Below are 12,268 nucleotides of genomic sequence, written 5' to 3'. Positions count from 1 at the left end.
ACTCCACGCAGCACCATTTGATCTTCTTTCCTGGGTAATAACAGGAAATACGTGAGCGCCTACAGGATGTTAGGAGCTATTGTAAGAGTTGTGCACATTACAGCAAAACCCATGAGACAGAAGTGTTTATTACCACTATTGTAAAGGTGAGGAAACTGAGCCTCAGAGGAGTTAAGCAACTTGCCCAAGGTCACAGAGCTAGTACTATGTTGAAATCTAGACCATGTGGCTATAGCATTGGTATGTTCAGCCTCTCTGTTATTTTGACCTGAGGAAATTGAGTGATGTCCTGGAGTCGGCTACCAGATAGAGAGCACAGACGGTGTGCATCTCTTCCCAACTTCTATTTAATGACGTCGTGATGGTAATTCAAGTTCCATCACAGGGGGAGTATTTACACAATAAAAATCAGAATATTCTACTCATCAGGCCTACTTGCTTGCTTGCTTTCTTCCTTTCTCTCTCTCCTTTCTCTCTCCTCCACACTCATTCCCAGAGAACTGGTTTGCCAGCATACACTGGTTAAGGAGGACTGAGAATTCAGACATGACCCTAGGCTTTCTTCAGGAAAGTTGGACAAGAGATTTGGAAAGTAAGTAAAACCTGTTTTTTTTGGGGGGGGGGGAGGGGAAGTGGATAAAGCGATCTTAGGACTTTTCTTCTTGATTTTATTGGTTTTAAAACAAACAGATATTTTATGACTAATGTAGAACTCTTTAAAATGAAGACTTACTAAAGAGTAGTGTAGAATTAGAAATTTCAGAGAACACACACCTATGCTAATTTGAAGGGGATCAAATCACAGACTGAGAATGGACATGACATTTAGGGGAAATTTAGAACGCACAAAATTTTGTAGGCTAAAGCTCATAGAAATATTTGAATCATATAACACTACTCAGAAGCCTTCTATAGACAATCATGGCAGAAAATTGATAGTTGTTGAGGCTGAGGTACATGAGGGATCACTGTTCTATTTCTCTGCTTTTCTGAATGTATAGTTTTCCATAATTAAAACATCCATATCCAAACCACCAGACTTTTCAAATGATTATATTCAGTACAGTGACTATTATAAAGCATCAAAATCTGTCAGGAGAGGTAAGTCTGAGACACAGTATGGAGGGCTTTGCATGCCCATCTGAAGGTCTATAGATAATGGAAGGTAGTGGAGGATTTTAAGCAGGTAGTATGCACGTGTACACGAGCGTTTGTGTTTGTGTTTTGTGTGAGAAGTGCTAGTCTGTGAATGTCTGCTCCTAAAGGAATGATACTGGAGCGAATATCACAGCTGTTATTGAAAGGCAATACTTGAAATCTAGGGGCGCCTGGGTGGCTCAGATGGCTAAGTGTCTGTCTCCGGCTCAGGTCATGATCTCAGGGTCCTGAGATCCAGCCTTGCGTCAGGCTCTCTGCTTGGGGGGGTGGGGGGTGGGGGGAGTCTGCTTCTTCCTCTCCCTCTGCCTCTCCTCTCTGCTCATGCTCTCTTTCTGTGTCTCAAATGAATAAACAAAATCCTTAAAAAAAAAAAAAAAGAAAAGGAAGATAGTACTTGAAGTCTGAATATAACTTCAGTTATTTGAGTGGTGCTCAGGTGACAAACTGCTCCAGTTTGCCCAAGACAGGGTTTTCTGAGATATAGGATTTTGGGTTTTAAAACCTCAGTGGTTGGTCACCTTAGTGGTAGCAACAAATAGAGTGTGGAAATTGTGAGTGAGTTCTTTGTTTAATTAAAGTACTTGATGGTAAGGAAACAGGATAAAGACCAGGCAGCTGAACAGATACAGAAGCCAGGGGTGGAGAGTTTTTAAACAGGTGGGGTAGTCTGTGTTACCCCGGGCCATAGAGGACCCAAGAGGGTGGAGACTCAGGCTGTAGAGTTGGATGTTGTGGATGACCTCTTCAGATGAAGACTTGCCAGATATATTCTTCAGTTACTCAGCCTTTGAAAACCAGATTCAAAGCTTACATCACATACAATTAACCAGTGCCAAAAATGTAATTGCATTAATACTTTCAGATGTTAGAATACAGATTTAGAAATTAGAGTAACTCATGAAAAGGTAAACTGCAAAGGCAAAGGCATTTTATCATTTAATAATTTGACTAGTTCATAAAAAGATTAAAGCAATCCCCTGAAGTATTTAATTTTTATATTATATATTTTCCTATATTAAAATAAATTTCACATGAGGCTGAATAATCAAAATACAAATATAAAACATAAACAAGTAGAAAACTTATATACTCCAGAGCAAGTAATTTTAACCTAATAGTAAAAATAGTAATTTTAACCTAACCTAATCTTATTTAACTGATTAATTGAGTCTATTTGGCATTGGCTATGCTGCAGTGTGAATGAAGTCCTTGGCTAAGGATTTTAGGGACTAGAAAGATCCAATATGATTGGGGTGTCTTTATTTGTCAGAAGGCTGCATCCAACAGCACAGAGATCCCAGGCTGTATAGTCTCTCGGGTTTGCAGTTTGGACTTTGGGTTTATTCACCGAAGTTGGGTAGGAGCATTGCCCTGCTCAGACACGCCTCAGCCAGAGACCCGAAAAGTCATATGGCCTTTCCTTTCTTGTACCTCAGTCACTCTATGGCCAGAGCTTACCTTTGACATAATCTACTCCTGTTGATATCTCCAACACTCCATAAGTGCAGAGAAAATGCATGCTTCCTCCAGTTCTCCTCCCTGATGTCACTGCCTGTCAGGACCTGCTCAGGTGGGGTGGGGAATTCAGGATCCATGCACTATGAGGGCAGGCAGTTGGGGGTAGCCCAAGGGGAGTGGGGGGGGGGTGGAAATAGGAGTGAAGTCATGTTTCCTCCTATTTCCAACCTCAGCAAAGGACACAAAATCCAGCTCCTCTTCCCTGCCTCCATAGAGTCCTCCAGGTAGATTTGCAATTGTTCCTTGGGGAGCAGGTGGTGGCTGGGAGGAGGTGGAGAGTGGTTGCAGGGCCCTGTATTTTTTTTTTTTTTTAATTCATGAGAGATAGAGGGGGTGGAGGGCAGAGACACAGGCAGAGGGAGAAGCAGGCTCCATGCAAGGAGCCTGACGTGGGACTCGATCCCAGGTCTCCAGGATCACACCCTGGGCTGAAAGTGGTGCTAAACCACTGAGCCACCTGGGCTGCCCATTGGCCCTGTATTAAACACAACCACAACCTCCAAGGGGGCTAGACTGAGTTTTTCAAGGCATTTTTCTGGGCCTTTGAGTCCAAAGGCAAACAATTTTTTCTCTGTGCATTCATGACTAGAATGTGAATGTCAGGTCCTATTCCACTGAGAAGTAAGATGAACAAGAAACCAGACTAGGATCCTATGAGGTCTCCAGTCTTCAGAGAATCAAATTGCCACCCCCTTCCCTGCTAAGCATTCTGTCGCTGTTGTTCCCAGCTGCACTCAGGGCCACCAGCCATAATTTATTATTCAGCATCTGGTTTGAATAAAACACACATTTATCTATAGTCTCTGAGGGCTCTAGGCAGGGGATGCAAACAGCAGCTTTCCTTAAGGAGGACTGGACGTGTTGGGACTCTTTTCTCTTTTGCATCCTCTGGTCGTGGTGATTTCTATAGATTCTCAGTGGAATATTCTCTCAGTCCTGATCTTTCCTCACTGGTCCAGTGAGACTGAGAGGGAAGAGTTCTGTCCTGAGTTCCCCTTTTTCTATCCCAGAAAGAAATAAAGCAGAACAAGTTTTAATTTTTTAAAAGAGATTTATTTATTTGAGAGAGAGAGAGAGAGAGTGCAGGGAGAGGGAGAGAGAAGCCCTAGCCAACTCCAAGCTGAGCATGGAGCCTGACATGGGGTCCGATCTTAAGACCCTAAGATCATGACCTGAACTGAAACCAAGAGTCGGAGGCTTAAGGAACTATGCCACTCTGGAGCCCCAACAATTTCATTTCATTTTAAAATTTATTACATATAATATTATATATATTATATAGTATATGTATTATATATATTTATATATATAGGTTCCATGCCCAGCACAGACCCCAACATAGGGCTTGAACTCATGACCCTGAGATCAAGACCTGAACTGAAATCAAGAATTGGCCACTTAACCGACTGATCCACTCAGGCTCCCCCATTTAATTTTCTTTTTGGAAAAATTTTAACTAACTGAACATTTGTGGTTTGAGGTATGTTCCTGACCCCATGGTACATGGACCTCCACTATTGTATTTCCCACTGTGTAATTAAATGAATTGTTCTTTTCCCTTCTGAGCCCTTGGAGATCGACAGTTTAGCTGCATTAACCTTTGAATGCTCAGCATCTCCTTCAGTGAGCAGCCCTCTCAATACACTTTCATTGAATGAATAAACACGCTCACCTTCTTACGGTGGCTTGTAGTTAGTTACACATGTATGTATTCTTTCCTTTGAACCTCAGAACAGCCCTGTGGAGTGGATATTATGAGCATCACTGTTTTCCAGATGGGGAAACTGAGGCCAAACCAGAGTTGGTGACTTTCCAAAGATCACCTAAGAGTGAGGACTTGCATCTAGATTTTTGACACCAAAGTCTAGGTTCTTCCTATGTGCCACACTAACTCTAGACATTTCCCATCATCGGCTAAAAAAACAACCAAAAGGACACAAAGATATCAGCATTGCCTTGCTGGGTCAGCACCACCTAGGGACCCTCAGCCTGTGTCCAGTCTCACAGTGGGAGTCTGTAGGAGAGTGATCATTTCAGAGCTAGAGACATAGCCCTCCAAATGCTCCTGAGGACCCTGTAGGAATCTGTTTAATGATTTTTACTCCTTGTTACTGACTGAGTAGCTTCACGGTGGTATCTTTGGGGCCCTGTGTCTGTCCTTAACAGCATGGTTGTGGTAGGAGAGAGAGATTAGAGCACTCATTGTTTGTTTCTCACAAAAAAAAAAAAAAATCAAATAAAGAGTTATGGTGTAGAGATCACCAAGGGGTGGACCAAAGCTGGAGGAATTAAAAGTGGCAGAGAAATTTGGAAAGTTGTCATGTTCAAATCATGGCAAAATTATCATGCCAAGTGTCTGTGGTTTAGGTAGCTGGGGTTTGGTGGTGGTTTTTGGTGCCCCCTTGGTCTGGAGAAAGTACCAAGGATGGGATTGTCGACTGTGGCTTGGAGGTCAAATCTGACTCACCACTGCCTGTTTTTGTAGAGCCCACATGCTAAGGTGGCTTTTCACATGTTTAAATGGTTGAAAAAAAATCAAAAGATATTTCATGATGTGTGAAAATGATATGAAACTGACATTTCCGTGTCTGTAAATAAAATTTTATTAGAGCTCAGCCACGCCTGTTCATGTACGTGTTGTTTTCTGGTGGCTCCTGTGCTTACAACAGAAGAGTTGAGGACTTGTGACAGGGACTGCATGTGGCCCAAGAGCTTAAAATATTTATTGTGTATGGCTCTTGACAGAAAGTTTGCTGGCCCCTGACCTAGTGCCCTACCTTGTTCAAAATCACCAGGGGGTTCAGCCCTGGAATACTAGATGTCTTTCTGATGTTGCCAGAAGGATCTGTGGGAGCCAAAAACTTCAGGGCACCCTGGCCTCCCCTCCTTTGCCCTCCTTCCCCTCTCTCCCACCCCACACCTCTCGGGATAATGAGCTGCTCGGGATATGATTGGACTAGGTTTTGCTTCTCTAAAAAAGCCAAACCCTCTGTGTACCTCCAGTCCAGTCCTGGGCCTTTTCACATCTGGCCTGCTCTGAATAGCCTCATTCTGTACTCCTGGCCTCTCAGCCTTACATCCCTTCCCTTTAGAACGTTAACAACTATCATTTGCTGAGAGCTTACACTGTGTTTTAATCTTACTCATTTCTTACAGGGATCGATAATCCTAGGAGAGAGGTACTATTAATACTATTCCCATTTTACAGGTACAGAAACTGAAGTTCAGAAAGGAACAACAACCTGCAAACACTAGGAAGTAGCAGAGCCCAGACCCAAACTGAAGTCATTGTGACTCCAGGAACTGTGTGGTGAGAAGGGAGGCCAGCTGCCTGAGGTAAGATTTTCCCAGCAATGATCCACCTTGGAATTCTTTCCTCGGGTCAGGTTCTCTGCTGCGGCCACAATCGAACCCAACCCAAACCCAAGGTATCGTTGATTCTTTGTCTTTTCAACTGTTTGCAAAACCACTTTGCTCTTATTTTCTACTGACAAAACTGAGAGAAGATAGAACATTTATAAGACACTTTTGCTAAAAAAAAATTTAGGAAATTTGCTAAAAAAAAAAAAAAAAATAAGGAAAACCAAATGAGAGACAAATAAGAAACTATAAAAAATCCGGTCCCACCTCAGTGAGGCTGGTTGACCGGCAGGCTTTGCAGACACGGAACACCTGTGCTGTCTGGTAGACTGAATTGTGAGGGCCCCACCAAGGAATGTTCCTCTAGAAAGCTCTTGGAAGACCTTCTGTTGCTTGCAGGGATCGCCCCCAAGGGCCAAGCAGGAGCTGTAAGTAGAGTGCTTCTCCCAGTGGAGCCTGGCCAAGCACTTGGCACTTTCACACCTTCCCTTTCCAGACCTTCTGCTCTGGCCTTCCGCCCCACACCTCTTGTGCTGCCCCAGCCTGCCCCTTCTGGGCCACATCCCAGGCTCTAAAATGCTTCTGTCCTGCTTCCACCAATAGAAGTTTCTAACCACATAACATGTTACCTCCCCTCAAAGGACATGGAGATTAGCATTTTCCTCTGACTTTTGCCTCTGCTCTCCATGGCAACCTGTTCCTGATCTAGCAAAGGGATCCAGAGAGGTCCCCCAGCCTTCCAACACTAAGGACAGGCACCCTGGCTCGTTTATCCTTACTCCTTCTCCTGCAAACCAAACTTTCTGAGCATGCAAGGAATTTCTGTTCCTCCCACCTCTCTCCTAAGGAGTCCACTTCTGTCCAGAGGGAAAAGGGAGACAGGAGTGAAATGGGGCTCTCAGTGTTTCTTCCTTTCAGTTCTGCCATGATTGCTCCCAATTTCCCCCTTCATTTCTGCTCCCCTCTCCCAATTGAAGACATGTCCTTGATTGAGTGTGTAGTTCCTTTTTCCTTATCCAATAGATGTTTGTGCCCTAGCAGCCCAGAGTAAAGAATGTGTAAGAGAAAAATACAAGAGAATTCCTGCTGAGTCCACTCCCAGAAAAGCAGGACCCACAGTGGAATTAGCAGACACTGAGGGGTTAGGAGGCAAAGATCGTGTGGTATGGTGGGACAATATTGTGCTTCTCAAATCCCAGCTGTTAGGTTGGCCCTGGCTTCTACTCTAGTTTTCCTTCACTAGGACTCAACCAGGTTTGAGACACCTCGACCTGTACTGGGCCTTCCACACTGGAGACCCATGACAACTGAAGTGCCCCTGTTGCTCCTTGTGGTGGATGAATGTCCAGAGTGACTTTGTGGGTAAAGGAACCCATCACACCATAACTTTCAAACCTCTCCCAGGGTATAGGGGTATTGTGTAGGGTTTGCAAAGCAGATCCTTTAGGACTTCTGATTTCTGTCTAAGGCCAACCAATTTGAAGATAGAGTGTTCTGGCCCATTATGGAATTTAGGTGGGTTGTACAGAAAGAAAGAAAAAGAAGGAGAGAAGGAAAAGAAGGAAAAGAAGGAAGGAAGGAAGGAAGGAGGCAAGGTGGGAGAACTGGAGGGAACTTTATCTGTTTGAAGGTAGGGCAACTACAGTATGGACATACCATCCTCAAAGCTCTTGTTAGCTCTTGGCTGCTTTTGGCTTTTGCAAACAACAACATAATATTTCTTCATAATAAGCACGGGGAGGGATTATATGGTTTGTTATCTTGGCATTGTTCATAAAAATCATATGGTGGCTCTGAATCAATTTTCTTTTTTTCTCTGTTTTTCAGTGGTAGGTATGCATGTATTGGGGAAAAGTATATTTCTTTATTCTTTAGGAGCTGGAATGACACTTCAGAATCTGGTTTATCTTATCATAATAACCAAACCAGCCTTAAATGGTCAGAGAAATAAATGTCAGTTAGGAAAACTATGGAAAATGTGTATTTTCATGAATATTTTCCCTTCTAGTTTGAATAAATCCTATGCTGTTGGAACTATACAGAGATGTATGTGAGAGAGAGAGAGAGAGAGAGTGTGTGTGTGTGTGTGTGTGCATGTAATTTTTTGCTGTTCACAGATGTAAGGGATTTTCTCAGAAAAATGTGCTTGAGAGTCCAGATGCTCAGCATTTAGTCTTTGTTACTTATCTTACATTTTCATTTGGCAGCCTTGATGCCTCAGTAGTTTTCTTTTCACATTTTCCTCAGTAATTCTGATTTTAAAAACACCAAACACAAGAAACCCCCAAATTCCTAACTTTCTGGTTCCAAGATATCTAGGAGTGGGGTGTGTTATTTTGGGTATAGCCCTTTGAGGCAATGCTGATGCTGTCATTCTGAAGAGTGACAGTGAAGTGTGATGTTTTCCTTCTCGAATGTTTACTTACCCTCCTCCTCCCCACCCCGCCCCCCTGGGGGGCACCTAGCAATGACGAGGACAGAAACGGACGCCCTTGCATTGCCACAGACTTAGGAGCACATTAACATAGACATTCCTTTACTCTGGAGTCTATTTTCTTTCTGTGGCTGCACACACCACTCTTGCCCTCAGCCCTTGTCTCTTTTACCATTTGGAAAAATAAAGCATTCAGTTGACCATTTACTTATCCCACTCACCACCCTGTATTTCATGTTTCTCTCCAGAGAGTGTCCTACAATTGTTAGTCTTTACAAACTCCCCCACTGTTTTCCTCACCTTCTCTGGAAACTTCTGCAATCCGAATGCCACCTGTCACTCTAATAGTATACATGGCCTCCATTCTTGAAACCTCTGTGGCATCTGATAATTCTGATCAGCCTTTCTTTCTGGAATCCCTTTTCCCTGTAGATATTACCATTTCTTTCTTTCTTAAAGATTTTATTTACTTATTAACAAGAGACACAGAGAGAGAGAAAGAGAGACAGAGGCAGAGGGAGAAGCAGGCTCCATGCAGGGAGCCCGATGTGGGACTCAATCCCAGGTCTTCAGGATCACACCCTGGGCTGAAGGCTGACGCTCAACTGCTGAGCCACTCAGGCGTCCCAGTATTCCCATTTCCTTTCTGCCTCTTGACTGCATACTATGCTTGTCACTAGCCCTCCTATTTTTTCACTGTGGGTTAGTAGGATGCCTTAAGTAGGGTGGCCATGTCATTTTTCATCCAGACCAAGGTATGCTTGAGAAGTAAAGGATGCTGAGTGACAAGAGGCACAGACTGAAATCATCCTAGGCAAACAGAGATATCTGGCCATCCTCTCCTTCAGGCTCAGGGGAGGAGGATGCAGGGTGGAGCACAGGGCACGAGATGAATCAGCATAGATCCAAAAGCTTTCACAAATCCATCTTAGTGTGGCTTAGCTACTTTTGCTTAGAATCTCATGTTAAAAAGTAAGCATCATGTTTGAGAAGGGTCCGGTTACCTGAGGAGAAGTATCAGAGCATGATTCAGGCAGAAAAGATGGATGAGGAGAGAAGTCTAAGTGGAGAAAGGCAGAACTGGTTGAACCAGTCGTGTGGTAGTCTGGGTTCCAGTCACAGAGTCTGCTCTTACAGGTGAAGAGGAACATGGTGCTGAAACCTCTTCCAGGCTCTTCTCAGCCCAGGGTTACCCAAGATCAGTAGCACTGAGTGGCCAGCTGGGTAGGCGGCCATGACAATTTTGCACAAAATATTCCAGGAGCTGTTGATGTCGAAGATGTTGGACATGGAAAGAAATAGAGCAACTGCATTGAAAATGTAGAGAATGAGAAAGTAGCTGGTCGCTCTGATGGCCCCTATGTGAGCCTCCATGCTGGGGTCCCTGCAGCCAGTGGCATTGCTTTCCATGTGTAGTGTGTGTCTCTTGAGAGAGATGATCAGCAGGGTGGCTGAAAGGATGAACATGATCAGAAGAATGAAGATCCCCAGGTTATAGAGAAGAACCAGGTTGACCACATTGGTCTTAGTGAAGTACTTCTTCTCAGAGGTATTGGAGGAGCGGATAGGGATGGAACTATTTACGTACACATGGAAGATATCTGTAGAGAAAGGAAAGTTGAAGCATAAGGAGATGAACAGTGACAGTCCCGGAAGCCGAGGCATCAGCTCCGTGATTTTCCTCTTCATCATGAACACATGGTGAGCCAAGTTTGCGATTCTCAGACAATAGAAGATGTTGAGCCAGGCAGCAAGCCAGAGGTTGAAATAGTTCAGGAAAATGACAGTGACTTTGAAGAGTATAAACACTGTGTTTTGGTTGTAAGTGACCTGGAACAGTAGACTGTAAATATTCTCCAGCATCATCCAGATCTGCAGTAAGAGCCTGGAAAAGCTGAGCATCAGCAGAATGCAGTCACTGACCGGGAGCCTTTTGCCTCTGGCCCACTTGGCCCCATGGATGATTGTGATGAAGCCATTCCCAACGATGCCAGTGAGGCAATCTATTCCGGGGACCACCAAGGTGAGGACGATTTTAAACCTGGACATGTCTCTATCTGTGGCATCTGTGCTCACTGTGGCCATTCTCTTTGTCCCTGACTTTCAGGTTTCCACGCCAAGGACCAGTACTTGCTCTGTAGCCTTCTGACCCTCACTCAATGTTATTGTAAATACCGCCCCCCACCCCCGTTAATGTTTATTTCATTTTTCTTCATTTGCTTGCCACACGACCACAAGTCAGAGGCTTGAAATGCAAATGATGAAAGGATCTTGTTACTGGCTGTCTCCATTTTTCATAAAGACCCATTTGCCTCTGGCTTGCAGGAGCCTCTTGGGAAAAAAATGAGAGAGGTTCCTACCACAGTATCTTTCTACCTTAACCTTAAACCCATACTCACCTGATGGACAAGAGTCCCAGGTTAGGGATTGTACTGTCTCCATACCTTTTACTCATCTCACAAGACCTGTTACCTGCTCAGTTGTCTTTGAAAATAGCTCCTTTGATCTGCCTTCTCCAGCTTCCTTTCTTTTCTCCCTTATTTGTGGAGAAATGTTTTTATCTTATGTTTAGCACGTTCATGAATAAAATTCCCATCAGCTTGTATCTGAACATTTTTTACTTAGAATCAAGTTTCTTCCACAAAGGTCAGCTATTACAATGTTCTCAAGCACAGAAGAGCCAATATTTGATGCCATTTGGGTTAATTAAGACAAGAGAAACTGCCTTGTGACAGTTTCATTATTTGTGTGTGTATCACCAGTTATAATTTACTGATATGCTCATCAGTGTTTGAACTCTGAAATAGATAGAATTAGGCCAGGAAAGCGACAGTCTGAACACAGTGCTGAATTTGGGACATGTGACCAAACACTGTTAACTTGAAATTTAATTCCCTACTTCTTCATCCTGACTGTGAAACAGAGTGAACTCTGGCACTTTCAAACAATGTGTGGATGCCGGAGCCTCATTCCTGATCTAAGAATCTGAGTAAGTCAGAATCCGAGATAGGCATGTTGTGTTTTTAAAAAGCTAAAAGTTCATATTGCTCATAGCCAGATGGAGAACCAAAATCTTAGCTACAGACTAATGAGTCTTGGGCCAAATCTGACCTGTGGTTGTATTTTATCTTGTACAGCCTAACCCTGGACAGCACTAGCCTACCAGTGCTTAATACTTTTTATTGGTCAACATTTAAATTTAGGAGATTGCATATATGCACAAAAATCCTGTCCTTGCAAAATGAGAAGATTGGGCAATATTGGGGCTGCATGGTCAATTGGTTGATGTGGAACAGTGGCTGTGCATTTAAAACAGAGTATGTGTGCACTTTGCAGTTTGTTACAGTATCTACCAACTCCTAGTGTTTTCTTTACCCTGAGGCTTCGTGCTGGTGTAATGGCCCTGTTATAACTTAAAAAAAATTATTTATTTGAGAGAGAGAAGGAGAGCGAGAGAGCATGTGTGAGTGAGAGGGAGCGGCAGAGGGAGAGAGAGAGAGAGAGAGAGAGAGAGAGAGAGAGAGAGAGAGAATCTCAAGCAGATTCCCCTCTGAGTGCAGAGCCCAAAGCAGGGCTCAATCTCATGACCCTGAGGATGAGGATCTGAGTGGAAATCAAGAGTCAGACACTTCACTGACCAAGCCACCCCAGCACCCCTGCCTTGTTATAACTTTTATATTAGAAGTGCAGAGATGATGAAAATGCATTTCCCCACTCCCAAATTAATTTTATTCAAATTAAAGTCAGAGATTTATTTTTATTATAAAATTGCCTTTTATTATTAAATAATATTGGTGT

The 12,268-nt window shown here is 43.5% G+C and overlaps 2 protein-coding genes across 7 annotated transcripts in view; one reads left to right on the top strand and one right to left on the bottom strand.

Moving 5' to 3' along the window:
- LOC129515900 (olfactory receptor 6V1-like) overlaps positions 1–12,268 on the top strand; it is a 278,554-nt gene that overhangs the window by 32,291 nt on the left and 233,995 nt on the right. For 5 of the 6 annotated variants that reach the window (XR_008665674.1, XM_055335087.1, XM_055335088.1 and 2 more), the window contains one exon: positions 5,885–6,012. The gene's annotated coding sequence lies outside the window, so the exon portion shown is untranslated. Of the gene's footprint in view, positions 1–496; positions 593–5,884; positions 6,013–12,268 lie in introns of all 6 variants that reach the window. The other variant, XM_055335089.1, reaches the window with a different exon arrangement.
- TAS2R40 (taste 2 receptor member 40) lies at positions 9,602–11,350 on the bottom strand. Its single transcript, XM_055335084.1, has one exon. It carries the CDS (start codon positions 10,553–10,555, stop codon positions 9,602–9,604), a length of 954 nt encoding a protein of 317 aa, XP_055191059.1. The 5' UTR covers positions 10,556–11,350.

The sequence above is a fragment of the Nyctereutes procyonoides genome, unplaced genomic scaffold (assembly GCF_905146905.1).
Source record: "Nyctereutes procyonoides isolate TBG_1078 unplaced genomic scaffold, NYPRO_anot_genome, whole genome shotgun sequence".
NCBI classification, from domain to species: Eukaryota; Metazoa; Chordata; class Mammalia; order Carnivora; family Canidae; genus Nyctereutes; species Nyctereutes procyonoides.
The sequence above is the reverse complement of the archived record's forward strand: the minus strand, read 5'-3'. Positions and strand labels throughout refer to the sequence as shown.